This window comes from Trachurus japonicus, chromosome 3 (genome assembly GCF_045865225.1).
Source record: "Trachurus japonicus isolate A0001 chromosome 3, Traja_1.0".
In the NCBI taxonomy this organism is placed as follows: domain Eukaryota; kingdom Metazoa; phylum Chordata; class Actinopteri; order Carangiformes; family Carangidae; genus Trachurus; species Trachurus japonicus.
The window spans coordinates 31,145,199-31,171,900 of NC_140909.1; the positions used below are offsets into that span (position 1 = coordinate 31,145,199).

Sequence of the window (26,702 nt, forward strand, 5' to 3'; positions counted from 1 at the left end):
GCTATCAATCTCGCGCTCCATCCTTCCCTAGCTCGTGAACATGACCCCAAGATACTTAGGCAGGAACTCTCCCCCGACCTGGAGGGTGCAAGCCACCTTTTTCTGGTCGAGAACCATGGCCTCGGACTTAGAGGTGCTGATTCTCATCCCAGCTGCTTCACACTCGGCTGCAAACCGCCCCAGTGCATGCTGAAGGTCCTGGCTCGAGGGAGCCAACAAGACCACATCATCTGCAAAAAGCAGAGATGAAATCAAGTGGCTCCCGAACCGTACCCCCTCCGGCCCTTGGCTGCGCCTAGAAATTCTGTCCATAAAAATAATGAACAGAACCGGTGACAAAGGGCAGCCCTTCTGGAGTCCAACACGCACCGGGAACAGGTCTGACTTATTGCCGGCCATGCGAACCAAGCTCCTGCTCCGGTCATACAGGGACTGTACAGCCCTGAGCAGAGGGCCTCCGACCCCATACTCTCGGAGCACCTCCCACAGGATGCCACGTGGGACACGGTCGAAAGCGTTCTCCAAGTCCACAAAACACATGTGGACTGGTTGGGCAAACTCCCATGCACCCTCGAGCACCCTGTGGAGGGTGTAGAGCTGGTCCAGCGTTCCACGGCCAGGACGAAAACCGCATTGTTCCTCCTGAATCCGAGGTTTGACTATCGGCCGAATTCTCCTCTCCAGTACCCTGGAATAGACTTTCCCCGGGAGGCTGAGGAGTGTGATCCCCCGATAGTTGGAACACACCCTCCGGTCCCCCTTTTTGAAGAGAGGGACCACCACCCCAGTCTGCCAGTCCAGAGACACTGTCCCCAACTGCCACGCGATGCTGCAGAGGCGTGTCAGCCACGACAGCCCCACAACATCCAGAGACTTGAGGTACTCAGGGCGGATCTCATCCACCCCCGGTGCCTTGCCACTGAGGAGCTTCCAGACTACCTCAGTGACTTCGGCTTGGGTAATGAATGAATCTACCTCTGAGTCCTCAGCCTCTGCTTCCTCGATGGAAGGCGTGTCAGTGGGATTGAGGAGATCCTCGAAGTATTCCTTCCACCGCCCGACAATACGCCCAGTCGAGGTCAACAGCTCCCCTCCTCCACTGTAAACAGTGTTGGCGGAGCACGGCTTCCCCCTCCTGAGGCGTCGGATGGTTTGCCAGAATTTCTTCGAGGCCGACCGGTAGTCCTCCTCCATGGCCTCCCCGAACTTTTCCCAGACCCGAGTTTTTACTTCCGCGACCGCCCGGGCTGCTGTCCGCCTGGCCTGCCGGTACCCGTCGGCTGCCTCGGGAGTCCCCCGAGCTAGCCAGGCTCAGTAGGACTCCTTCTTCAGCTTGAAGAAGCCAGAAGCCCTTACTTCTGGTGTCCACCACCGGGTTCGGGGATTGCCGCCTTGACAGGCACCGGAGACCTTACGGCCACAGCTCCGGACGGCCTCGTCAACAATGGAAGTGGAGAACATGGTCCATTCGGACTCAATGTCTCCGGCCTCCCTCGGAATCCGGTCAAAGCTCTCCCGAAGGTGGGAGTTGAAGACCTTCCCGACAGGGGATTCTGCCAGACGTTCCCAGCAGACCCTGACGATACGCTTGGGTCTGCCAAGTCTGACCAGCTTCCTCCCCTGCCAGCGGATCCAACTCACCACCAGGTGGTGATCAGTTGACAGCTCAGCCCCTCTCTTCACCCGAGTGTTCAACACATACGGCCGGAGATCAGATGACACAACTACAAAGTTGATCATTGACCTCCGGCCTAGGGTGTCCTGGTGCCACGTGCACTGATGGACACCCTTATGCCTGAACATGGTGTTCGTTATGGACAAACTGTGGCTAGCACAGAAGTCCAATAGCAAAACACCGCTCGGGTTCAGATCGGGGAGGCCGTTGGAGCACTTTCCAGGAAGGCCGGGTACTCTGCACTGCTGTTCAGTCCGTAGGACAAGACAACAGTTAGAGACCTATCCCCGTCCCGGAGGCGCAGGGAAGCGACCCTCTCGTTCAGCGGAGAGAACTCCAACACATGGCGGCTGAGCTGGGGAGCTATGAGCAAGCCCACACCAGCTCGCCGCCTCTCACCGTGAGCAACTCCAGAGTGGAAGAGAGTCCAGCCTCTCTCAAGGAGTTGGGTTCCAGAGCCCAGGCTGTGCGTGGAGGTGAGCTCGACTATCTCTAGCCGGTACTGCTCAAACTCCCGCGTTAGCTCAGGCTCTTTCCCCCCAGCGAGGTGACATTCCATGTCCCTAAAGCCAGAGTCGTTGGCATTGGGTCGCCAGGGCCCCCGCCCACGGCTGCCACCCAGAGCACACGGCACCGACCCCTCATGATCCTTCCTGCGGGTGATGGGCCTACTGGAAGGCGGGCCCACGTCGCTCTTTCGGGCTGGGCCCGGCCGGGTCCCGTGGGCAGAAACCCGGCCACCAGACGCTCGCCTGCGAGCCCCAACCCCTTGCCTGGCTCCAGGGTGGGGCCCCGGTGACGCCGATCCGGGCGACGTGAACTTCCTTGATATGAATCCACTCATGAGGGGTTTTGGAATATAATAATAATAATAATAGAGTACATTATTATTCATTGCTACATTACCTGGGAACCACAAGTTATATCCACACATACAGTATGAACCATATTACTAGTGCTGGTGTATTTCCCTGATGACTGGCTACAAATGCAGTGTGGGCCTCATCTGTTTGTGACCTGGGTTCAAATCTCCAAAAACTCTTACTCAACAGTGATATTAATCATAACCATCACCTTCCATAACCTTCAAGTAATGGTTTTTATTGTACAGTTGGCATGCTGTAAGTTATACGTTTAGGCTGTTTGGGGGAGATAAGACTATACATCAGTACTCACACAGCTTCAATCTGACAACACAAGCAGGCAACTCTGACATTTGCTGCTTTCTGTGCAGAGTGGAGGGCTGCCTTCCTGTATGCCCCCCCCACATGGTGCTGGATGAGGTCACTCGTCGCTGTGTCTACCTTGAAGACTGTGAGTAACTCCTAATAGATTTCTTTCCTGTTTATTACTTACTAGTTTAAAAAAACTTGCATGTGTCAATTAAATACTAAACTAACATACACCGTCACATGTGTGGTGACCTCATCCAATACAAATATGTAATTTGTTATTATGTATGTTCAGTGCTCCTCTAACACACACCCGTTGTTTGCTCTCAGGTGTTAAAGCTGTTGTGCAGCCCGTGACACCGTCCACTGCTCAGGTGTCTGCAGCCGTCACCTCTGCAGCCACCACTACTGCCTCCATCACCCCTCTTAAGACCACACTCTCCACCTCATCCTCCACCCCTCCACTCAGTGGTCCCACCACTGCAGCTCCCACCGTTCCTTCTGTTATCAGCACACACACCACCACACACACCACCTCCACCGAGGCTCCACCCGCCCCGGACGGGCCGACCCGGACGCTCCCCACCTCTCCTGCAGCGCCTGAACTGTCCACAACAGCAGGACCCCCGTCTGCCCCGACAGCGCCACCTGCTGTGGAGCCAGAGGTGGCGGAGCCGCTGTCTACGGCCAGAGTGACCGAAGCCCCTCCCACCGCCGTGACAGGGACGTCCCAGGCTCTGAGCTCCAGCACGTTCAGCTCCAGCACGTTCCGGACAGGCAGCCCTCCTTATGGCATCACTGCTCTGTTCTGGCTGACCTCCTCCACCAAGCCCACCGACGCCCTGCTGCCAGTGACGCCCCCGGCACCAACCGCCACTCCCACTGAGTGGCCAACCACCATTAGTACTCCACCTTCTGTCGTCTCACCAACCAAAGAGACCACGGAGGCTACAACACACTCAGCAGTGGTTCCTCTGACTGTAACAGCTGCTCCTCCGGGTCCCACTCCGACCTCAGACACGTCCATTGTTTCAGACAGAACCACTGTTCCCAGTACGGCCACCTCTGCGTACACAGAGACCAGTACACAGACTGTAAGTGTGGAGAGACTTCCCCCAACTACTACTACACCGTTCCCTCCTGGTTTACGAAGCACATCGCATACAACCGCTTCACCTCTCCCATCCCTGACCGACTTGGAGACAGGAAGTGTGTCTTCGCCCACAACCACTTCAGCAAAGACCACGGAGTTGGCCATACCAGTTACAATCACCAGCAGAACAACACCACACACCAGTCCAGGAACAACAACACCGCCTGTTAGTGCAGAGAGGCTTCAGTATACCACCGCTCCTGAACTGACAACCTCTACAGCAGCTCCTGAGGTACCAACGTCAACCCCACCTCATGCAGCACCGACCACAGCTGCACCACCTCCTCCTATCTCAGCTGCTACAGACTGGAGAACAACACTAAAGAAAGAGGAAACTACAGTGTCAGAAATACCAGTAGCAACCACAACAACGGCTGCACCTCCGCCTCCAAAGATCACAGACAGGACTACTTCTCCTGTCTCCACCTCCACGACCTTCACCGAGAGGACCTCCTCATCCGCAGCCGTCCCAACAACAGAGAGAACCACTCAGACTGTGACTCCCGGACCGCCAGAGCTTCCAGAAACCTCCACCACATCCACAGCTCCTCCTGCGACAACAAAACCAATCGAAACACCAGTGTCCTTCACAGAAACCACCACTGTACCACAGTCACCAACAACAGAGAGCACCACCCATCCCGTTTCTACTATGCAGACCTCCGAGCCGTGGCGCCCCCCCCACCCGGAGACCTCATCCACCCTGGCCCACAGCCCCACAGTGAAGACTACAACAGAGGTCACGTCTGAAACTGTCAGCCCAGTGGTCACTTCCACTAGAACCACTGAGGTCCCTCGTCCTCCAGAGACAACGGCGAAGCCTGTTGTCACTTCTGCAACGTCAGCCGCTGTCACAGCCTCTACCGCCTCCACCGCATCCACCTCCACAGCCTCCACGGCCTCCACCGCATCCACTGCATCCACGGCCTCCACCTCCACGGCCTCCACAGCCTCCACGGCCTCCACCGCATCCACCGCATCCACCGCATCCACCGCATCCACCGCATCCACCGCATCCACCGCATCCACCGCATCCACGGCCTCCACCTCCACGGCCTCCGCCTCCACTGCCTCCACCACCTCCACAGCCTCTACTGCCTCCACCGCCTCCACCGCGTCCACCTCCACCGCCTCTACCGCCTCCACCGCCTCCACCGCCTCCACCGCCTCCACCGCCTCCACCGCCTCCACCGCCTCCACCGCCTCCACTGCCTCCACTGCTTCCACCTCCACCGCCTCTACCGCCTCCACCGCTCGAACTACAACAACCTCTCTGGAAATCGTAACAGCAGAACCTGCCGCTACTACAACCAGGACACTGGTCACACCCCCACCACCTGCGCCTGGCACTCCTGAGACGTCTCTCACCACGGCCTCCACAGGAGCTCCACCAGGTGTTGTTGCCACCTCAACTAGACCTGTCGTCACACAGCCCACAACGGAGACAACGCGTCCAGTGACGGGCCGAGCGGAGGCAACAACGAGGGCCACGACCACACCGCCTCCATCCTGGTCTCCAGTGCACACAACCACTTCAGCAGCTCTGAGGACGACGGCTTTCCCGGAAAAAGTCACCACCCGGTTGGTGTCCACCACCAGAGCTATGGCCACCACGACAACTACAACCGTCACACGGACGACCACCATCAGGACGACGCCCAGAGTACCCGTGACAACGAGAATCACGCTGACTGAGAGGTCAACCACCAGGCCGGTCACTGCGAGGGTTACCATGGCAGCAAGGCCTTCAACAGTAACCACTAGATCGACTGTTCCCGGCCAGCCGACTGTCACGCCAAGTCTCGCCACGACGACCACGTCGGGAGTGTCACCTGCAACTGAGTCGACCCCCACAGCGAGCACGACCCAACGCACCGAAACATCAACAGCTCTCCCTGGCCCCACCACCACGACCAGCTCAGCTCCGGTTCCTACCTTAGCAACGATCACAACATCCACAGCCGTCCCCGTGACAACCACCACAGTGCCACCCACAACGAAGAAAGCCCTGACAACCAAAGAGACTGACACATCGCCTTCAACGTCGCAACCCGTGACTCCTCCGCCTGAGACGCTCATCTCCACCCGGGCGCCCAGTGCACCCACCACGACCTCACACCCAGCAGTTACCACGGCAACTCCTGAGTTGGACCGAGTGGATCGCACTAGTCCAGGTGCAACAACTCCTCCTGCACCAGCGGAAACGACCACAGCTACAGCAGAGGACACCACGTCCATGGCCGCGTCCACCACTAGGATGTGCACTGTATGCTCAGTTATATCAGTTCAGTTACAGTAGTTTTCAAATAGTATTCAAGTTATTTTTGATTTTAAAAAAAATCTTATTTCCTTCCAGCCTCCGTATGCTGAAATTGTTGATGAGTGCACAAAGTACATCTGCGTCAACAACCAGCTCGTCCTGTTCAACAAATCCAGCAGCTGTCCCTTCACCGCTGAGCCCCCCAACTGCGGCCTGCTCGGCTTTGCCATCCTGGTCAATGGAGACAAGTGCTGCCCTCAGTGGGACTGCCCATGTGAGGAACACACACAGAAAGGAGTTATTCATAGGAGTTATAGTTCTTCTTTGGGGTCACTTTCATTTGACTGGACAGAATGATCAGCTTCGTATTTTCGTTGTTGCAGATTTGTCTCTTTTCTTAGCTTTCGTCTTTTCACCGTCGTCTCTCCCTGTCCCTCTTCCAGGTCGCTGCTCAATGTTTCCAGACCTGAATGTGATCACGTTCGATGGGAACAGCGTCGCCATCTACAAGGCTGCATCATACATAGTGACCCAGCTGCCCAACGAGACTGTCAGTGTCCTGGTGCAGGAATGTCCTGCTGACTCAGAGTCACCAGTAAGTCAAGATCCCTTAAAGAAGATCACTGTTTGGATTTGTCTCTGATTTCTACTGGGTTTTCTTCTCATTTCTCAAGCTCCTCTGGAATTTCACCAACCTTTGTCTGGTGGTGCTGAACATCACGCACAAGTCCAACCACATCGTCATCAACAGGCTGCAGAGGAGGGTAAGAGGCGCTGACGTCCTGCTTCTTGTGTTTTTATGTGGCAGAACAGCAGATTGACACTGTGTCTGATCATCGTCACTTTTAATTTTCTTCCAGCTCTACGTCAATTCACGATACGCCAAACCTCGATTCAAGAAGTACGGCTTTGAGGTCTATGACACGGGCAACATGTACCTGATCCGCAGCCCTGCCGGTCTCAAGCTGCAGTGGTACCACAGCACCGGCATGATGGTGATTGACACTGACAGCATCAGCAACAAGCTTCCAACCAAGGGCCTCTGTGGTAAGAGTAGTAGTAGTAGTCGTAGTAGTACTGTAGTCTTACTCCTGCACAGATGCTTTTAGTTCTGCTTTTGGGCTGTATTAGCCTTATGGTTTCCTCAAACTGGGAAGATCACACATAAACTAGTCACTAAAACCAGTGTCTCCACTGCTTTGATCATTTGGAAGTTTTGTCAGTTTAAACAATTTTTTCAAATATAATTTTATTTAAGAAGTCAAATCTGTGAGAGCTGGAACATGGACAGAGTTGTGCTGACTGGTGAGCATTATGTGGACAGTTGACAACTGTAGCGACCATTTATTGAGATATTTATTTAGTAAGCACATTTAAAACACTCACCAAAATGGATTAAAGGGAGAAGAAATAAAGTGATCATTCAATTGAGTAAATTCATAAAACCAACAAGCAACACTGGCATCATGCAGTTGGATCTTTAGACAGGTTTTTAAAACATGGGTGCCGATAACTGAGTAATTATATCACTAAAAATTGTTATAGATACATCCAAAATAGAATATAACTGTCACAGTTTTTTGTCATTCTGGTATGGACTGGTATGACTTTGAAATCATCTGCATGTGGTAGCAGGGACATGTGTCACATTCAGGGACACGTGTCATACTATGAAATAAATGTCATGTTTTTGTGACACGTCACGCCCGACTCAGGTTTCTGTGACGGAGATCCGACCAACGACTTGACTTTGGCCAACGGCACCACGGTGGGCGCCAACGAGGACCCGGCTCTTTTCATCGACAGCTGGCAAGTTCCCAACACCACCAGTTACATCAGCCACAGCCGCCGCCGCGAGCTCAACTGCTCCACCAGCGACTGCTCCAGCTGCCTGCTCATGTTGCAGAACCCCACCTTCTCCACCTGCCACGCCTTCGTACGTTACCCATCACTGATGTAGTTTCCAGGTTCCTGTCCTTTTTCTCCACAGGATGGAAATATTTATAAAATAAAAAATTGATCACAAAAAAAAAAGGATGGAAATATTTAAAACACTAAATCTGATGTGTTTAATTCATGTGCCATCATTGCTGTCGCACCTTTGTTGAGAAACTACATGTTTGACAAACTAGACACGAATCAGAAAACACATGCAGTAACATCCACCTGAGTGGTGTGTAAAACTAATAAGAACAGTGCACAGATGGTGAGGAGTCTCTCTTCTTTAATTTCAGGTCCCACCCAGCACGTTCTGTGAAGTTTGGGTACGAGATGCAGAGTATGTCAATAACCAGTGTGTGGCTCTGGCTGCATATGCAGCTTCCTGTCACAAGTTTAATATCTGCATTGAGTGGAGGAGCCCGGATCACTGTCGTAAGTCAAACATTCAAACTGCTGCTCTGCATCAGACTGCAAATGTAATATCATAAGTGGAAATTCAAAGTTTTTAGGCTGGCAGTGAACTCTAGTGCCACACAGGCTAATGGTGGATCTGTTGTTGTCATACATGGAACCCCAGTGTATTTTAAAATGACTGCAGTAGTAGTAGTAGTAGTGAACAGAGGCTGTATCACTGAATACTAATATGAAATCACCCGATAAAACTTCAGAGTCCCAGTGAACCCTCCTGTCAGTGCTGTTATGATTGTTATTTAAAGTGGAATTTGATGGCAAATGTGAACTTGATGAAACTTAACACTAGTGTGAATTTGCATAGTCTGTAGACGGTAGAGAACATAACAAAGACCTGTTTACAGTGAGTTGTGTGTAGGTTGGGCCGAATCATCCAAGAAGTGCAATCTAGGATTTTTATTAGTAAAGTCTAGAGTGAAGTTCTGTGTTTGTCTCCTGCAGCCTTCCTGTGCCCCGACACTCTACGTTATCAGGCCTGTCTGCCGGCTTGCACCTCTCAGTCCTGCCCCAACCACGACTTTGACACTGACCCAGACCAGTGTTCAGGCCTGACCGAGGGCTGCGTGTGTCCTGAGGGAACACTGCTCCACCGGCCATACTCGGCTCTCTGTATCCCACCTGAGAAGTGCGGTAAGACCTCAGTTTTCACCTGAACTGGAGACTACAACATTAAATTTTGAAGGCATGAGGGAATCTGAGAAATACATGCCTTGGTTAACTCTTTAATCTTTTTGTCATCTCTTTTTTTAATCATTGAAACTACAGTGTCACAAATCTGGTTGCAGAATCAAATCTGTTCTGAGAGCTGTGTAAGTAGAAATCATGGCTTGTTGTGTGTGTCTGCAGCCTGTACCGACAGCTCCGGCCTTCCTCGTGCGCACGGTGAGGTGTGGAAAGCCTCGAAGGATGCCTGCTGCATGTACCGCTGCGACAAAGACACCATCGTCCCTGTGGAGTACAACTGCTCCAACGTGGCGGTGCCCGTGTGCCAGCGGGAAGGAGAGGTGATCATCAGCCTGGCTGACGACAGCAGCTGCTGCCCACAGAAAGTCTGCGGTGAGGCGGCAAGAGTTCCCGAGCACTTTGAAATATCCGCGTCAACAAAACCTGATGTGATTTATCCTGCGATTTATGAAGTGATGATGTCATTTGTGTCCGTGCAGTGTGTAACCAGAGCCTGTGCGACCTGCTCCCCCCTGAGTGTAAATACGGGGAGAAGATGGTGTCCTACTACAGACCAGACTCCTGTTGCCCGGACTACGTGTGTGGTGAGTTTTCGCGGACACTCTGTTCAGTGTCTCTGTTAAATCATCACCACCACATCAGTCTGGACATGAGACGATAAGGTTCTCTCTGGAAATGAGGTTTAAAGCAGAAGTAAGCAGAATGTTTGTGTTAATATAAGTCTTAAATAGTTCTATCTTCCGACAGCAATCACTTATATAGAGTGTTTGGTCTGAAACACGGGTCTGTCAGTCACTCTGCTCTGCTGTAAGCCGAGGAGAAAACTTTCCTTGTATCCTACAACCTTTATCCAATGAGGAGAGAGAACGGCATAAAGGGGCAGTCCTCTCTGTGTGTGCAGCCAAGGGATGCACGTGAATGTGGTGACGTAGGGACGAGGACCAATAGATCCATGACGAGGGCGGGAGCTGCTAACTCCATCAGTTGACAAGAAGTTATGGTGCGTTCAAGGCAACCCGTAACTCGTGTTTTTCTGACCTGTGAAGTCGTACCAGTTCGATCTGGTATGAGTTCACGGGTCGGAAAAACACGAGTGGCCGTTATAGTGACTTTCACAGGCAACAGGTCGGAAAAACACGAGTTACGGGTTGCCTGGAATGCTACAAAGTCGTAAGTCATGACTTGAAGCCGTAACTTACGGTTTCAAAAGCCTGCCTGGAACGCACCATTAGCCAAAACGACCGGATCGCTTACTTCTGCTTTAAAGAAGTGGTTGGTTGTCTTATATTCAGGAACGATCATGTGTTGAGATGTTGTTTTTGAATGGAGAACATTTCAGAGTCAATGCTGCAGAATTAGTGTTTTTAGTCCTTGTAATGTTGACTTTCTAAGTTGGAGCTTGCAATTTCTGACTTCCCAACATGTTCTGAATGCAGCACTTCTCCTTCTTCATGGAAATGTCCCCAGCAGGATGAATGTCAAGGACAAAGTGTTTTCTATCCTTAGAAGGACAGTCAGTGACAGTTAGGGTCATTCTCTATTTAGTGGTGATACTTGAGCTTTATAGGAGCTGGTGGTGGGCACAATTTTACCTGTAGACAGAACCAGGGGAGACATGGTGACCCACAACGAGCTTCATGCTAAGCTAAGCTAATTGCCCCCTGACTTTTATTGATGTTACATCAGTGAGTGTCTGTGCGTTGCAGAGTGTGATCCTGAGCTCTGCGAGTCCGACGTTCCCATCTGCAGAGAGGACCAGACTCTGATCGCCACAAGAGCCGACGGCAGCTGCTGCCTGGCCCACATCTGCAGTCAGTTCACACACAAACTCAGTCACGGTTTCTGACTTTCAGTCGTCTTTGAATCGGTGTGATGATGAACAATGTGTGTGTTTCCCCCTCAGTGTGCTCCTCGTGTCCCGACGCGCCTCCTCTCTGCCAGGACGGGGAGGTGCTAACAGTGGACAGCAACACCACTGACCGCTGCTGCCCCACCTACCACTGTGGTCAGAGCACACACACACGCACACACACATCTGACACAAACGTATACTCTCTTAACCCAATGATGATAATAAAAATGATAAAAAATCACAATGATTGTGTGTGTGTGTGTGTGCAGTGTGTGAGCCCTACAGGTGTCCACAGATCAGCTGCCCAGTTGGGATGTCTGTAGTGTCAGTGTCCAGTCCGGGTCGCTGCTGCCCCAACCAGACATGCGGTATGACTAATAACAGTCAGTGATGCGTTCAGGAAACGTTGGTCAACCCCAGATTGTCTGTGTTTTCTCAGTTTGCAAACGTTTTTGAAGGCTTAGATTTTAAATTATTACATCAAAAATCTGTATTTTTGTTTTGTTTTTGTTTAGGATGATGATATGTTTGCTGCTGTCATCATCACTCTATAGCTGAACATCTAAAACAGCTCAAGTGCAGAGATGTTGAACATTTCTGTTTTGTGTTTTCAGAGTGTTCCTGTGAGAAGATCACCTCCCCAAAATGTGGCCTGGTGCGTCCTGACTCTAAACCCTCAGTCTGTCTATTTAAAGACATCTAATTATGTATGAGCATTAACAGACAACACATTTTCAAAACAGCTGAATACACTGATAAAACAAAGGTTTTTTGTCCATCACTAGGCAAAAGAGCAAAACTGAGCACACTGCATGAACTGTTTGTGCTGTTTACTGCTGCAAAATGCGTTGGTGTCTGGATTTTCTACTTAACCAACTCAGTGTTTTTATGTTGTCGATTGTCTGTGAGCCGGTCAGTGTGTTTGCGGTATGTGACTGAGGTATGGTTCTGTCTGTGTTCTGCAGGGAGAAGCCGCCCAGCTGGACCGGGCCTTCCTGTCCGACCCACAGAACCAGTGTGCTTGCAAAAGATACAAGTGTGGTGAGCGCTGCCGAGGAGGGAGGCTGTTTCTAATTCAGTGGTTTAGACTCTAGCTGCTGCACATTTAATCAAATGTATTTAAAAGGCGGAAAATGAAGTCAAGTGGTGTTCTGACCTCTCTTCTGTGTGCATTCAGTGCGGGAGGCGGTGTGTGTGTTTGGCGAGCGGGGTGTGTTGCGACCTGGTCAGACACTGGTGGAGCATGGAGACGACGGCATGTGTCACAGCAGACAATGCAGCCGCAGCCTCGACCCGGCGAGTGGCTTCCACCTGCTCCGTACGGCCAGCATCAACTGCTCTGCCCACTGCCAGCAAGTAAGACCACTCACACTCACACACACACACACACACACACACTAGTAACACACTCACCACAGGATCCAAGCATGCAGCACTTGTTTAGAAAAGAACCACAGACTCCAAGCCCTCCAAAAACACAGGTAACATCACCTTCTGTACAGACAATAGAGATGTCCTGCCTAGTTTGTAGTGATGTTTTTGTATAACATAGCGAAAACACAAGTTATGAAAGGATAATTTCCGTTTTTTACAACCTGGACCTTATTTCTAGCATAAAATACGATCATTTACTCACCCAGATAACTTTGCTGTCATTTGGAGTCGTTTTGACGAAATCAGATCCAGCCGAGAGCCGCGTATATCCGTATTGCGAGTACTCGGGACACCCAAGCGCAGCCTCTATATAACGCATTATCTGCGGCGAAACTCGTTCATTTCACCAATATTTTGTTATGATATGCTGGTGCTATCCCCCTCCGAGCCCATGGTGGCATGTTATCAACATCCATGGTCTGTAGGTTGACCTACTGACCTACGACCTGGATGATGTCATCTCCGACCATGGTGCGACGCGGCTAACTTGCTACCGCTAATGCTACGGTTCGTTTCTGCGTATTTCTGACTTGTCAGAACAAAATGAGCAGCTGGATGAAGTTCAGCTTCCACAGGCTTCCTCTCCACAACCATGACTCACTAAAGCTGTGGGGTCACCTGGAATTCAAATGGGGTCGCCTGAAATGTCTAGTGTCTAAAAAATGAATTCTGATAAAAATATTCGATACTTTCACTTTCTCGAATATAAATCGGGATCAAATAAAATGCAGCATATAAAACTTTCTGAGCTTGCGCATCTAAATTGAGGGTCACCAGAAATTTGTGATGTCAAAATGGGGTCATGAGCCAGAAAAGGTTGGGAACCACTGAACTAAACTCTGTGGCCACTCTCCTCTTTTTTCTTATTTTTGCAGTTTTTGCAGTTTGTGTCTTTTCCGGAATTTTTATTCACATTTTTTTCCATCGTTGAACAAAACTAATCTTGAAGCTTTGTTTTGTTCGTTGTTTCAGAATCAGATCTACGTCCCTCCCAAGGACCAGTCGACATGTTGTGGTGTTTGTAAGAATATCTCCTGCCTCTATCAACATGAGAACGGGACCACAGTTCTCTATAAGGTAGAAGCCTGTCCTCATAAGAGTTGTGAGTCTTAAATTACCAATAGTCCAGATGCTGATGTTGCTGCTGTGTTTTCAGCCGGGAAAGTCCTGGGTGTCCAACTGCATGAAGTTTGACTGTACAGACACTTTGTCCGGACCCACACTCATCTCCTACTCCTTCAGCTGCCCCCCCTTCAACGAAACAGAGTGTATGAAGGTCAGCATGCAGCAGTATAGACGCACACAGACACCTACATATGCATATGCACAGAGCAGACTTCAGCCATTTTACTTAATTAATTCAATCCCTCTCCTGTTTTCATCCAAACTTAAATTGCGCTCTTTGTTTCTGTTCTCGTTTATTATTGTCAGTATGTAGACAATACATACGTAAATCAGTGCAGAGCTTATTCATTTTCCTGCATGTTGTCAGACTGAACCCTGAAGTTAAACTCAACTTAAGAGAACAACAGTTTTGAGAGGGAGGAAAGACTGTGTAATGAATTGAATATAAAAACAAATGTAAAACTATTTTTAGGACATTTAATGTGATATAAAGCAAAGAGGGAGAAAGAGTGTCTTTTCTGTGCTTCTCTGGCTGGAGGATGAGAGCAAGGTTCTGGTTTAGATTCAAACAGAGCAACATACACAAGATGGACAGAGTCTTGAGAATAAAACACGTCACTGATATCAAAGAAACAAGATGAAGTCTGCCTCACTTTGGAGATCTATTAGTGTAGCGGGAGGGATGTGTGTGTCTTCAGTGTCTAAAAACTGTGGCACATTCAGTCAAACCCATATTTGTCACTGTTTGTTGTTGGCTTTCCTGAAAATACTGAATATTTGGCATCAGGAACTTAGAGAGAAGAACAGTTTAAACTATCTGACTCTCATCTGCTCTCAGATCGGTGGAACTGTCGTAAGTTACATGGACGGATGCTGCAAAACATGTGAGTATGTGACCTGAGTGTAGCAGCAGCTGTATGTAGTTAGTGTAGAGCTGTAGGCTGACACTGAAGAGCGCCTCCACCTGCCGCTCAACATGTTTCCAACATGTTTGCCCTTCAGTTTGTCCGTTTTCAGTCCAAAGTCTTCAACCACGTTGTCTGAAGTGACTCCTGTCTGGACGCCAGCTGCTGTTTTCCATGAGATTTATCTGCTGTGTATTCAGATTAGAGAGTTGTTGTGCTTTTCAGTGAATTCACCTTCATCGGTGTCACCAAGTGCGGTGCCAGAAAAACTTTTCAAACCGTCAATGCCACACCGTCGATGCAGCTTTCACTGAAAAGCATCCAGCAACATACGTTGTGGTTTGTGTGCTGCAGCTTACCATCATGTACCAATCCCCCCCCCAGGTACTGGATTCTCTCTGTTCCCTTTTCCCGTTAGCCCCTTGACTCCCACAGTAAACACAAACTGTGAACGAGGTACTAAAACAACAAGGCTTGTCAGTGCCATTGTTGATATTCAACAATGTACTCCCTCTAAAACAATAAGGCTGAAACCCCAAAGTCTGACAGCCCCCCCCTCCCCCCCCCCCCCCCCCCCGTACTGTACCAGTCCTCTCAACTGCTGTCTCATTTCAGGTCAAATTCAAAGTTACAGATGCAACAAAGCAAAACAGGCCGCAGATTTAAATTTATATATGTACTGTATGTTGCTGCTGCTCAACACCCTGGAGGGAGGCGGGCCAGAAAATGACGCCACACTTGAGAGGACAGAAACATGTATTTAACCCCAACCCCCCCTCCAGTGGATCATGTACGCGTACACAACGGCGAAACTCTTTCCCCATTTAGCACTGTCTGGGCAGTGCATTGTTGATTGCCAACAATGTACTGTTGGTAGTGGCCCAGTAGTCGGGCTTAGACGTCTGCATGTGTCATTAGAAACTGATGTGGGCTGGTGTCGGGCGTTGTTCCACCCATCCATGCTTCTGCACCACCAGGGGGAGCTGTGTGGAGAAGTGAAGCTGCTGTGTGAGGCATTTTATCATCACAGACTGCACAAATAATTCATATAAGTAATTGTAAATTCACAACTCTACAGTACTTTCCTGTTAAATGACACTGACTAATGAGTGAATATGAATTCAACTTTGATCAAATATTACTCATCTGACTCTGAGTTTCTGGTGATGACAGGAGGTGAAGGAAGAACAGGAAAAGGGTTGATGGGATATGTGCCTCACATAACAGCCTGTGTTTGTGCTCTCTTGTTTTTTTTGTTTGTTTTCTGTGTTGTATGCCAAATAGATAAATGCATATAGATTCACTTCCTATTTGACAAAGGCATCTCTGGTGCTGCCATATTGGCTGCAGCAAAGCTCCAACTATTCACATTCAAGTGTTGTAATAATAAAATAATAATGTACTAATAAAAAAAATAACAAAACCAGACAGGAGGGAACAAACACTTCACAGCTGAGAAGTTACTGTATTCTACATGTACATCACAACAAGTCGTTATTCACTGACATAAGTCACTATTTTGATAACAAGTTCAGCGTCTAAGACAGCTCACCTTTATATTTTATATCAGAAATATTGCTGGTAATATTTATTGATATTTACTGTAACAAACCAAACAGCAGTAAACTCAGTTGAGGATTCAGGTGAAGTGGGTTTTGATTATTGTAATCCTCATGGCAGCTGCAGTGATGCATCACTGAATGTACCTGTGTGTTGATGGAGCATGTTTACACACTCCGTACTTTTGGTCCACTCATCTCTTCAGAAGTCATTTGTCTGTTTTATCTGTGCATGATAAATGCATGATCGTTCTAATTTTATTTTTCCTTTTCTGTCTCACTTGGGTGAAGCTCTTTGTCTTTCTGTCACTTTCTAACCATGAAGCCTATTCTAACTCATCCATCCACTAAAACATCTCCACAGCCTCAGTGCTTCCCTCTCTCCATCCTCCTACATTTAACAGGTCTCGCAGCCTTTTTGTCTGGATGTTTTTTCACTAACTTTGTTGTGGCTGATTTGTTTTGATCTGTTGTCGTATGAACAGGCAAAGAAGATGGAAAGTCTTGTCAGAAAGTGACGGTGAGGATGACAATCAGGAAGAACGACTGTCGCAGCAACAGACCGGTATGTTTCTGATGTGTCGTCACTGTTTGAGATGACAACTTTTGACGGGGCAATCGTGACAGTTAGGTGTTTTTCCCAACAATATGTTCATTCGATTTTTGCTGTTCTGTTTGAGGTTTACAAAAGTAAAAGGTTGTTAAGAACGGTAGAGGCAATTCTGAACAACTCGGATCATCCACTTCATAACACCCTGATGGACCAAAAAACAGCAGTGGTGGTGGACAGCTCCTCTCTGTCTTTGATGTAGGATAGATATAGAAGATCATTTGTTCCTACAGCCATCAGGCATTTTAATTCTTCTGCACAATGGTAGATGAGATACCAGACAAATGAATTTCTCCTTTGGCGATTAATACAGTAATTCGTATTGTATTGTATCGCATCGCATCGCATCGCATCGCATCGCATCGCATCGCATCGCATCGTATCGTATCGTATCGTATCATATCGTACCACATCGTATAGTATCGCATCGTATAGTATCGTATCTTATTGTATCGTATCGTATCTTATTGTATCGTATCGTATTGTTCGTATTGAATTGAATAAACTTTATTGATCCCGAAGGAAATTCTTGGATTCCTTCTTAATGACAACTTTTTATTGAACTCATCAGTTTTCACTTTAGTGAAGCGAAGGAGAATTGAGGGTGTGACTTCTTTGAATGACAGGTGGGTGAAAGTATGCTTTGCACAATTTGGCATACAACACAGTGTCAGATCCACACTCCTCTCAGAGTTTCAGAAACCTGTGGGTGACGTCACAGAGACTACGTCCATCTTTATTTACAGTCTGATTGAAGGATATGTTTAAAAATAACACGTATAGAGGAGCAAAATGAAGTACATCTACTCTACTGATTGTCTCTGTCCTGCAGGTGAACATCGTGTCATGTGATGGGAAGTGTCCGTCCGCCAGCATCTACAACTACAACATCAACACATACGCTCGCTTCTGTAAATGCTGCAGGGAGACGGGTCTGCAGCGGCGCTCAGTGCAGCTCTACTGCAGTGGCAACGCCACCTGGGTCAGCTACACCATCCAGGAGCCCACTGATTGCTCCTGCCAGTGGTCCTAAACACACACACACAGACACACACACACACACACACACACACACACACACACACACACACACACACACACACACACACACACACACACATGTGGACTGCATGATTGACGTGGCAAGTGTAAGTTGTTATATGTTGTGACAGCAAGTTGTGGTGGTGCCTCTGCTGGCAGGGATGTGGTACTGCAGCGAGAGCCTGGTGGAGACTGTTGGCCCCTTGTGATAGAAATTAATCCTCTGGAGTCTGGACTGTTCACAGGTTGATCAGCTTTTTTTTCATCTTCAGCACTTTCTGAACTGCCCCCAACCCACATGTGTGGATTTATACTCTATATCACAGCTGGGAACCAAAATAACCACATAGGTGTTCATGTGAACCAGTTAGTTAAAATGTTGTCAGAGAACAGTCTGAATTTCCATTTCAAATGTCCATGGCATTTGGTGAATGGACAAACTCCAAAGGATTTTGGTTTGATTCACATTTCTCAACAAAAAGAACCACATTTCCTTGTTGTCCATCTTCTCTCCACATTCTCCTTTTTGTCCTGTGGTGAACATGCTGATAAACAGCACAAGACCAAGTAAAAAAAAAAAAAACTTTGTTTTTATTCAATAACAAACTAAAGGTAGGCATTCATGATGACCTGTTATCACCACCCACCCTTGAAAACTTACAAACAGCCCCTTTAAGAATAAGATATGGATAGATGAAGCGTCTTGCCACCTCCACCTCCCTGTCAGCCTGCAGGAAAGAAAACATGTTCAGTCTGATTTCATTCATCCTGGAGTTGGCACAGAGCTCCTGTACAACTGCAAATACTAAATAATAACAAACATATTGAAAATTCATTTTTTAAAAACTCTTTGAAAAGCTGCAGACAGTTGAGCCTGAGGACTGACTGTGTTCAGCTCAGTTCACTCCGTCACCGTCATCCTTTCATATTTGACCAGAGTTCTTCCGGTTGTGGCTTGTTTTTGTAAATAACTTAACTTTTAAAAATGATTTTCAATATCAAATTCCTAGATGTTTCACCTCTAGTATAATAAGAATAAACTGTATATCTATCGATTATACATTATATTTTGAATAATCAGTGCTAGTGAGGTGTATTAACTGATTTAAATCCAGTTGTATGTGGAGCACTTTATTTATTTATTGGCGTTTGATAGAGCACAGCCTGTTCTGAGTTTGATGATGAGAAGACAAGAAGCTTTCAGCCCAAATGCAGAACAAACAAATCAAACTGGGTCCAAATCTTTAATTTGGTTTTATTCCCGATGACAGAACACTGAAGAAAATATAAGGTTGTGCGATATAGATGTATGTTTCTCTATGGACTAAATTTTTTAATGTATTTGTTCATATCAAACAGACCAACCTGGATAGCAGAGTTTAAGAGGATTTGTATCATATAAATGTACATTTGCATTTTCAATAAATATGTTCTTCAGAAAACTAAACATTGTTTGCTACTGTATGATTATTGGATATCGGGACAGTACACAATATTGTATGGTTTTTATTGCTGTCCTCACTTCAACTTCCTCTCCTGCTCCTGCACGGCCAGTTATCACTAACAAACTGGAAAAAGATGAAAAGGATCTTTACAAAAGTATTAATTTTAGTTTTGAGAGTTGCATACAACCTTAAAGCTCCCTAGACGTGTAAATGTAGAGGTCTACAGTGTTTTACCCGAAACCTGCTCCATTTTTATTGGATCACTTAAAACAGCCAACCAACCAGAGGCTCAGAGCCTCCTCTCTTCTGATTGGCTGACACCGACTTGCAGAGAGCAGCTGACAGCTGAGGAGATGTGCGACCAAATTGATATGTTTTTTCTAATTCAGTATATCTTCTCATGAATTAACACCTCAAAATAAAACACAAAAAGAACAAACATGGCGCACTATGCATCATGTTGAGTTGCGTAAACACTCAAACATGTGAAGTCTTTAATATGACCCCTCAGCGTTTGTTGCTGTGAGACAGACTCCAGAGCAGATGTGATACTGTTCAGACTGTCGCTGCCACTGCTTCTTTAATTTCAAATTTCAGAGACTCAGTGTCCAGTATCAATCAAATACTAAACCAGATGTGTGAGGATGGATACTGAGAGCAACTCAGGCCAGTAAATCAGACTCAGACTCCAAACCTGCTGGCTGGTCTCAACACACACAGCTTATTACATAAAGCATGGTGTTGGCACGGGCAGCTGGGAAAATGATACTGAGCCTTGAACCCACAAAATCCAGGGACTAACAGTTTATGGCAGACATGTAAGCTGGGCTCTTACACTTATCTGATGTTGTCCCGACAGTGTGAGCTGCTAAGACCTGAGACGTGGTCTTCAAGTCAGACTGACAGGGAGTTATCAGTATGAAATAATCCTATGAATTCTTATTCAGCTCACGTGGCTCTTCGGGAACAGTGAGAGAACTTAGTTGTTCATCTGTAAATTATTTCAGTAGAGGAAACACAAGTATTTCTGCATTGTTGTTGCTGTCATTGGTTTTACATGATGTCTTTCCACTGTTTCCAGTGTCATGGTTTAGCTTATGGAATTTATTTGTCAAAGATCATGTACAAAAAGCATTGAAATCATGTAGATAAGATGAATGAATGAAACATTACTGTAATCTCTCAAGATCTCAGCTTCATTTGCATAAAAACCTGCAGCGCAATGAGCTCTGAAAAGAACCGAGGGGAATTCCTTTCATTGATCCAACGACAAATTTTGCTTTTCTCTGCTAAAGGTAATGTCACATGTTCAGGCTTCATTTGTCTAATGTTTGGATGTTTGTTTGACACGGGACGGTCAACATCTTGTCAACTGTACCACAGCTCCAATTACTCACTGATGTCACCAAACATGTTTGACATATACAGTAACTGCGGTTACCAATGGATGAAGTTCGTATCATGTTCGTGCCTCTGTAGTGGCCTGCTGACCGATGCTTTCTAGATGAAGTCATGGTCTGTCTTTGTTTTGGACAACACAGCAGCCAGCCACTAAGGGCCCACCAGACAGTCAGACAGGAAAGTCAGGAAGAGGGATAGAGAGAGAGAGAGAATGACATGCAGTAAAAGCCCACCAGTGGGATTCAAACCCACGGCTGCTATGACAGGATGAAGCCCACCAGGTGATCCCCTGAAGCAGCACTTACCCCAGTTAAAGGACTGTAAGTCGTAAGTATTAAGAGAGTCTCAAAACCACCAGAGACAAACAAAAAATACTAAAAGACACATGAGTTTGACTGGACAAAAAATTACTGAAAACACAAACTCACAAAGACAGCAGACATCTAAACAATGGTAAATATCTAAAAAGTGACCAAAAAGAGAAATACAATGACCGAAAACCCCCAAACTCCCTAAAGACAAACACCAAATCACTGCAAACAATGCAAATCAACCACAAAGTGTCAAAAAACTACAGTAGATGCAAATAGGATAGTACTTAAGTGGGAAAAAAAAGGCAAAATCACCAAAAAGATGCAAAACAACAAAGAGACAAAATGAGTTTGACAAAATGCAAAACCACCACAAAGAAGTAAAACAACTACAAAGAGACAAGATGATAAAATAAAAACGAAGTGACTAAAAATAGATGACAAGATGAACAGAGATAGAAAACAATCAAGGACACGCAAAGTCTGGGGGTCACGTTGTTCTGTGGCAGGGGTTTGTGTGATAATCTCTACACGACACCAGTCACACATTAAAACTGATCTTGAATCAAACGTCTCGTATAAAATTTCATAATCCAACATTGATGGATTTTAGAGAGGGTGAGGTTGATGTTCGAGACACTGAACTACAACTGTGGTGCTTTTGAATGCACCATGAAACGAGACAGAAGAACATTTAAAACTTATCAGAGCTAGTATACTGTCCAAGTTGTGTTGTGGCTGTGAAGGTGGTTGGAGAGGAGGGCTGTGAGGGATCAGTTTGCCCCGGTAATCCTGCTACAACAGCTGCACCCCCCCACCTCCCCCACCCCCATCTCCACCCCCCACCATCACAGCTACATGGTCGTATTAATTCTGTGAACCAACAGCTTCACAGCTCGGACGCAGTAGCTGGCGACTGAAAACAACATGTTCACATAGAGAGAACAAACTCAGCTTACTTTCAAACACCACTAACAGGTCCAGTACAGTAGCTGTCTTCACAACTTCAAAAGTGGAGAAGCACTGAACAAAAGCAAGACCCAGTCAGGTCCATCACTGTTTTGTATCCCTGGAAAAAACTAAAGTTGTGTTGTGAGTTTTTGTAGTCAGTGTGTTATCAAACTGATACAGCTGTTGTCTGAATTTGTGGCACGAAATGTAATTAAATCTAGATTCAATTGACACATTGTCTGAATTTTATGTCCGTGATTTCTCTCTCTTGTATTGAAGACTTGGCTTTGGATCCATAACTGATGTTTATTATATATTTTTTAGAATATTTTCTGGGGCTTTTTCGGCTTTAATGGACAGGAGAGTTGAGAGAGAGATGGGAGGCAGAGAGAGGGGGGGGTGACATGCAGGATAGGGCCGCTTGACTTGATTTTTTGCACTGCTTTTAATCTAGGAGCACACAATTGAATCTCGTTGTAATGTAAGAAATGACAAATAAAAAACCTTTGACCTTTGACCTTTGACGCAGGATTCGAACTCGCCTGCAGTGAGGACTATAGCCTCAACAACACATGGGGCGGGTGCTCTACCAACTGAGCTAAACACCGCCCCAGAATATTTATTGTATTTTGGACTCGTGTTCATTGTGTTTTGTATTGTATATGATTCAGGTGAGGAGAGCTGCAGATACAGACTGACAGTGACGGGTCAACCGACGAGTCCATTTTTGAGCCTCTTACTTCCTGTTCAGGTCAGGAGCTCATAAACACATCAGCACCGTCACCACTTCAACCAGCTCCTTTTGCCAGAGTCTTTGAACAGGATGGCTGGGGGGGGGGGGGGGGGGGGGTTGAGGAGGGAGGGGGAGGAGTGAAAACACAGCTGATGACCATAGGCCAGACCCCCAGGCCATCAGGTGACGTCCTGGGATGGAGAAAGAGAGCTGGACATTTGTCCCCACTACAGGAAGTGACCTGATGGCTTTGTCATAGCAGGAGCAGATAGAGAGAGCAGGTTGAATTGATTTAACCTTTGACTCCTGAGAGCAGTGAAGACCTGATCTGTTCTCAAGACCAGAACACAGTGAAGCGTGGCGAGGGTGGGGCGTGGGGTAGGGTGCACACAGATTGGGTGCACAGGATTATGCATGACCCTGTAATAAAAATAATGATGTGAAAAAGGCTCCAACTAACCAGTCAGAATGAAGGTTAGACACTGAACTTAGTTAGCGATCTAAACATGGCAGACGTGGAAGTCACGATTCAGGTTTTCTTTTTCTTTGCTCACAAAATAAGAAACACATCTGAAGTAACTAAAGTAACTAAAGTAACTAAACCTGTTGAGAACCATGTACAGTACATATTTATTATTTAAATCATAGTTTCATCTTTTAGCAGAAACAATGTCAAAGGCAAGTTTTTTCTTTGATTTCTGAAGCATTTGAATGAACAACAATTTAATAAAAGTTTACAACGAACAGCTTAGATCCTACTGATGCTGCGCAGTGTAAAGAAAAGGAATAGACTAAAAGTCTAAGTTAAATTGTGCATTATACAAGTTGTTAATCAAAGCATAACAGAGAGTTAAACCAGCACAGGTAAGAGAAAAAGTTCCTATTCTATTTGTTAATTTGTGAATAAATGCATCCTGTTATTTGATAATGGGGTGTTATGTCATCTTCAACTAGAACTCACACAGGATTTTATGTGTCTGTGACCCTGCATTGTTTCCGTAATTCCTTTGTTTTGGGAATCGGCAGTGACTGGGAGAAGGAGGAGGTTTACTGAGAAAGAACAGCTCATTAAACAGCAATTTTTATAAGAAAAAAAAACAAAAGAAGGGTGGTAACCAACAGCAGAGATACATTTGTGTGAATTTCTTACCACTTCTTTGCAGTGATTCATAACTCCTGCTGTTTCACAACAGAGGGGAAAACCGAGAGAGCTTTCAGGAACAGTGTTGTTTTAGTAGAAAATCTGCTTTTCAGCGCAGCACAGAGAAGTCACACATGAGTAATCAGAGTCACCAGCTGCTGCTGCGTGTCGACCTGCAGCCAAGGTCACGCACAGATACTGTGCTGCCTGCTCTCTTACTCTATAGTGTGTACAGTGTAGTACACGTTCATTCATGTGTAACAGCCACAGTGCATTTAAAATAATTTCAAACACCCCTGCAGCAACTAAAGCAGATTTACAACAATGTTAACATTTAGCACTAAGGTGCTGCAGACACCAAACTGTCATATACTGTACATTCTATTAGTTGTGTGCACCGTGGCATTGAGGACATCTCACAATTTAAGACCACATAGAATTATATACGGTGCAGTGGTGCAGTGTTAAGCAGTGCTGTGGGTTCAATGCCTTTTCTGTGTGGAGTTCATGTTCTCCATGTGCCCATTGGTTCTCTCCAGGTTCTCCAGCTTCCCCCCACAATCCAAAGACATGCACCCTAGGTTGGCTGCTATTTACCTGTGGGTGTGAATGTGAGTGTGTGTTTGTCTCTATAAGTTTTCTTGTCCAGGGTGTAACACATCTATAAGGAATGGATTACATAACCTTGAATAAATTCAAATCCACAGTTCAAAAGATGTGAAATAGTAAATAGAAAAACCAATAGAGATGATTGCTTATTGCATTATTTAGTACTTCCAAGTCTTAAACAAAAACAAATAATGTTATAAATTAGATTAAAGCAACCTGTGAGAGATCTCACCAAAACTAACATTTTGGTGGTGATGCTCTATAACAACTACAAGCACTGTTAAAGGGACAACGAGGAGTTTTTATTTGGTTATAAAAAAGTCTCACGTTAATGTGGATGAATCTACGCTATCCACACTTGTGGGCCCATTTTCGATATATCGTTTTGACCTGCGTTTCCTTACTTTCGGTTTCGCGGACGCTCATGAGAATAACGCCGCCTTATTGCTGTTTATGGTCAGGGCTACTACGGTAACTGAACCTCTTTGAACCTCTGACTTTAATTCTTGATGAATGAAAACATGAGTCTGTCTTGCGCTGGTCGAAGAATTCTACGGTGCGCGTGGAGGCTCATAAATGTAGTGTGAAAACGCTTTGCTTTTCCAAAACTCCTCGTTTAAATACTTTATCATCTATAAAGCAGTCTTCCGACATGATACTAATTAGTCTGTATTCTGTATTGTGAATGTTTAACTCTGGATTAATTAGTTTATCTATAATGTGCTTAATGATTGTATTTTAACACTTAATAAATTAAGGTAGTAGCAGTAACTACTATACTATTACTACAGTAACTTTATGTTGTTGGTATAGTTCATTTTCTCCAATCCACTTTATGTGTATGTGTGTGTGTGTGTGTGTCACAGCAGGCCATTTAGATCCTATTAGAGCAGTTAGTCACGCCCATCACAGTGTGTCCAGAGGTCAACACACTCTCCACACAACAGGAAGTAGTAACTCACAGTGTCACTCAGGCTGGTCAGAGCTGTACACCTGTCCAGCTCCACCTCCTCCGTCACGTCATCACAACGACACCTCCAGCTGTCTGTGAACACTGCCTGCACTTCACTTGCTTCAGCTTGTTGCAAATGATTTTCACCCAGATTGTGATTCTGTTTCCCCCGTTCGCCTATCAACACTGGTCGGTGAATGAGATCTGACAGCTCACTAATGGCATCTGGAATGAAGGAAAAACTGGATATGGATATACTATACTGCATGTTACTACAGTATGACTGAGAATCTGATCATTTTATGTTTTTATTCATATGTTTTAGTGTCTCTACCTGCTCATCTCCAGACTAGTACACAGGTTCATCAGCAGAGATCTACCGGCTCTAAAACTGTTTATCTCAGATTATTCACCTCTTTGTCACATCTTAGAAATATGACTAATCAATGGCTCAGCCCTGAGTGTCACATACCTATAAATATATTGGTAATTATATAATTTACCAGTATTTGATGTTGTCCAGTATAAATTAACATGATCATTAAACCAGTGATTCATATACTAAGCTGACAGTAGCAGAGAAGAAATGAAGAAATGAAAAATTTACTACTATCTCAAAAATACCTGCACAACTACAGTAATTAAACTGTGGCCACAGTGCTGCTGCACCTTGAAGGAAGTTGTACTTTCAAATAAAGACAAAATTAAACCAATAGCTGCTTGTATTTGCTGCTCTGCATTTATATGTACATTTTATATTTACTGTAGTTAGTCTAGTATAAATTACTAAATGAAATAAATAAATAAAAATCAGAGTCACACTTTGTTTTGTTTAATTAGCCTATTGTATTTATTTGTAGATGTGTTTCCTTCCTTACCTCACAAATATTTTTGTTGGAAAATATTCACCTTTTCTTCTTAAATTTGTGACTTTAAACCTGAAAACTCTGACTTTTAAAGCAGTACTAAAGAACTTTCAGTTTTGGTTGAGTTTGGCGGCGCCTGTGGACCAAAGCGGTAGTGTTTTGCCTGAAGGAAGACTCCATTTCCCATGAACATTAGCGTGAAGCCCTGTAAATATCCTGCATTAAAATTAACAGAAGACATCAAAACTAAGTTTCTGTTTCCAGTGGATCATTTCAAAGTGAAAACACAAACATAATCCATTGCTGAAGTGCCGTTTTGCTAGCCTAGAAATCTAGACGCACCCTAGCAGTAGCAAAAATATTTGCTCCGTAGGTGGGTCTAGAAACGAGCCATAGGAACTTTTTGAGTCT

The 26,702-nt window shown here is 46.1% G+C and overlaps 1 protein-coding gene across 2 annotated transcripts in view; it reads left to right on the forward strand.

Annotated features, from left to right (window-relative positions):
• Positions 1–18,017, forward strand: part of otog (otogelin) — a 62,956-nt gene extending 44,939 nt beyond the window's left edge. Inside the window, exons 35-58 of one of the 2 annotated variants that reach the window (XM_085769965.1) lie at positions 2,910–2,989; positions 3,178–4,876; positions 5,267–6,266; positions 6,357–6,534; positions 6,704–6,855; positions 6,935–7,024; positions 7,121–7,307; positions 7,976–8,196; positions 8,495–8,633; positions 9,114–9,302; positions 9,519–9,728; positions 9,836–9,940; positions 11,063–11,167; positions 11,260–11,361; positions 11,478–11,576; positions 11,823–11,863; positions 12,174–12,249; positions 12,386–12,564; positions 13,615–13,719; positions 13,799–13,918; positions 14,606–14,651; positions 15,057–15,128; positions 16,717–16,796; positions 17,674–18,017. In XM_085769965.1, coding sequence (XP_085626091.1) covers positions 2,910–2,989; positions 3,178–4,876; positions 5,267–6,266; positions 6,357–6,534; positions 6,704–6,855; positions 6,935–7,024; positions 7,121–7,307; positions 7,976–8,196; positions 8,495–8,633; positions 9,114–9,302; positions 9,519–9,728; positions 9,836–9,940; positions 11,063–11,167; positions 11,260–11,361; positions 11,478–11,576; positions 11,823–11,863; positions 12,174–12,249; positions 12,386–12,564; positions 13,615–13,719; positions 13,799–13,918; positions 14,606–14,651; positions 15,057–15,128; positions 16,717–16,796; positions 17,674–17,874 — 5,476 coding nt within the window. In that variant the 3' untranslated portion in view covers positions 17,875–18,017. The remainder of the gene's footprint in view (positions 1–2,909; positions 2,990–3,177; positions 4,877–5,266; positions 6,267–6,356; positions 6,535–6,703; positions 6,856–6,934; positions 7,025–7,120; positions 7,308–7,975; positions 8,197–8,494; positions 8,634–9,113; positions 9,303–9,518; positions 9,729–9,835; positions 9,941–11,062; positions 11,168–11,259; positions 11,362–11,477; positions 11,577–11,822; positions 11,864–12,173; positions 12,250–12,385; positions 12,565–13,614; positions 13,720–13,798; positions 13,919–14,605; positions 14,652–15,056; positions 15,129–16,716; positions 16,797–17,673) is intronic. The other variant, XM_085769959.1, reaches the window with a different exon arrangement.
• The last annotated feature ends 8,685 nt before the right edge of the window (positions 18,018–26,702 follow it).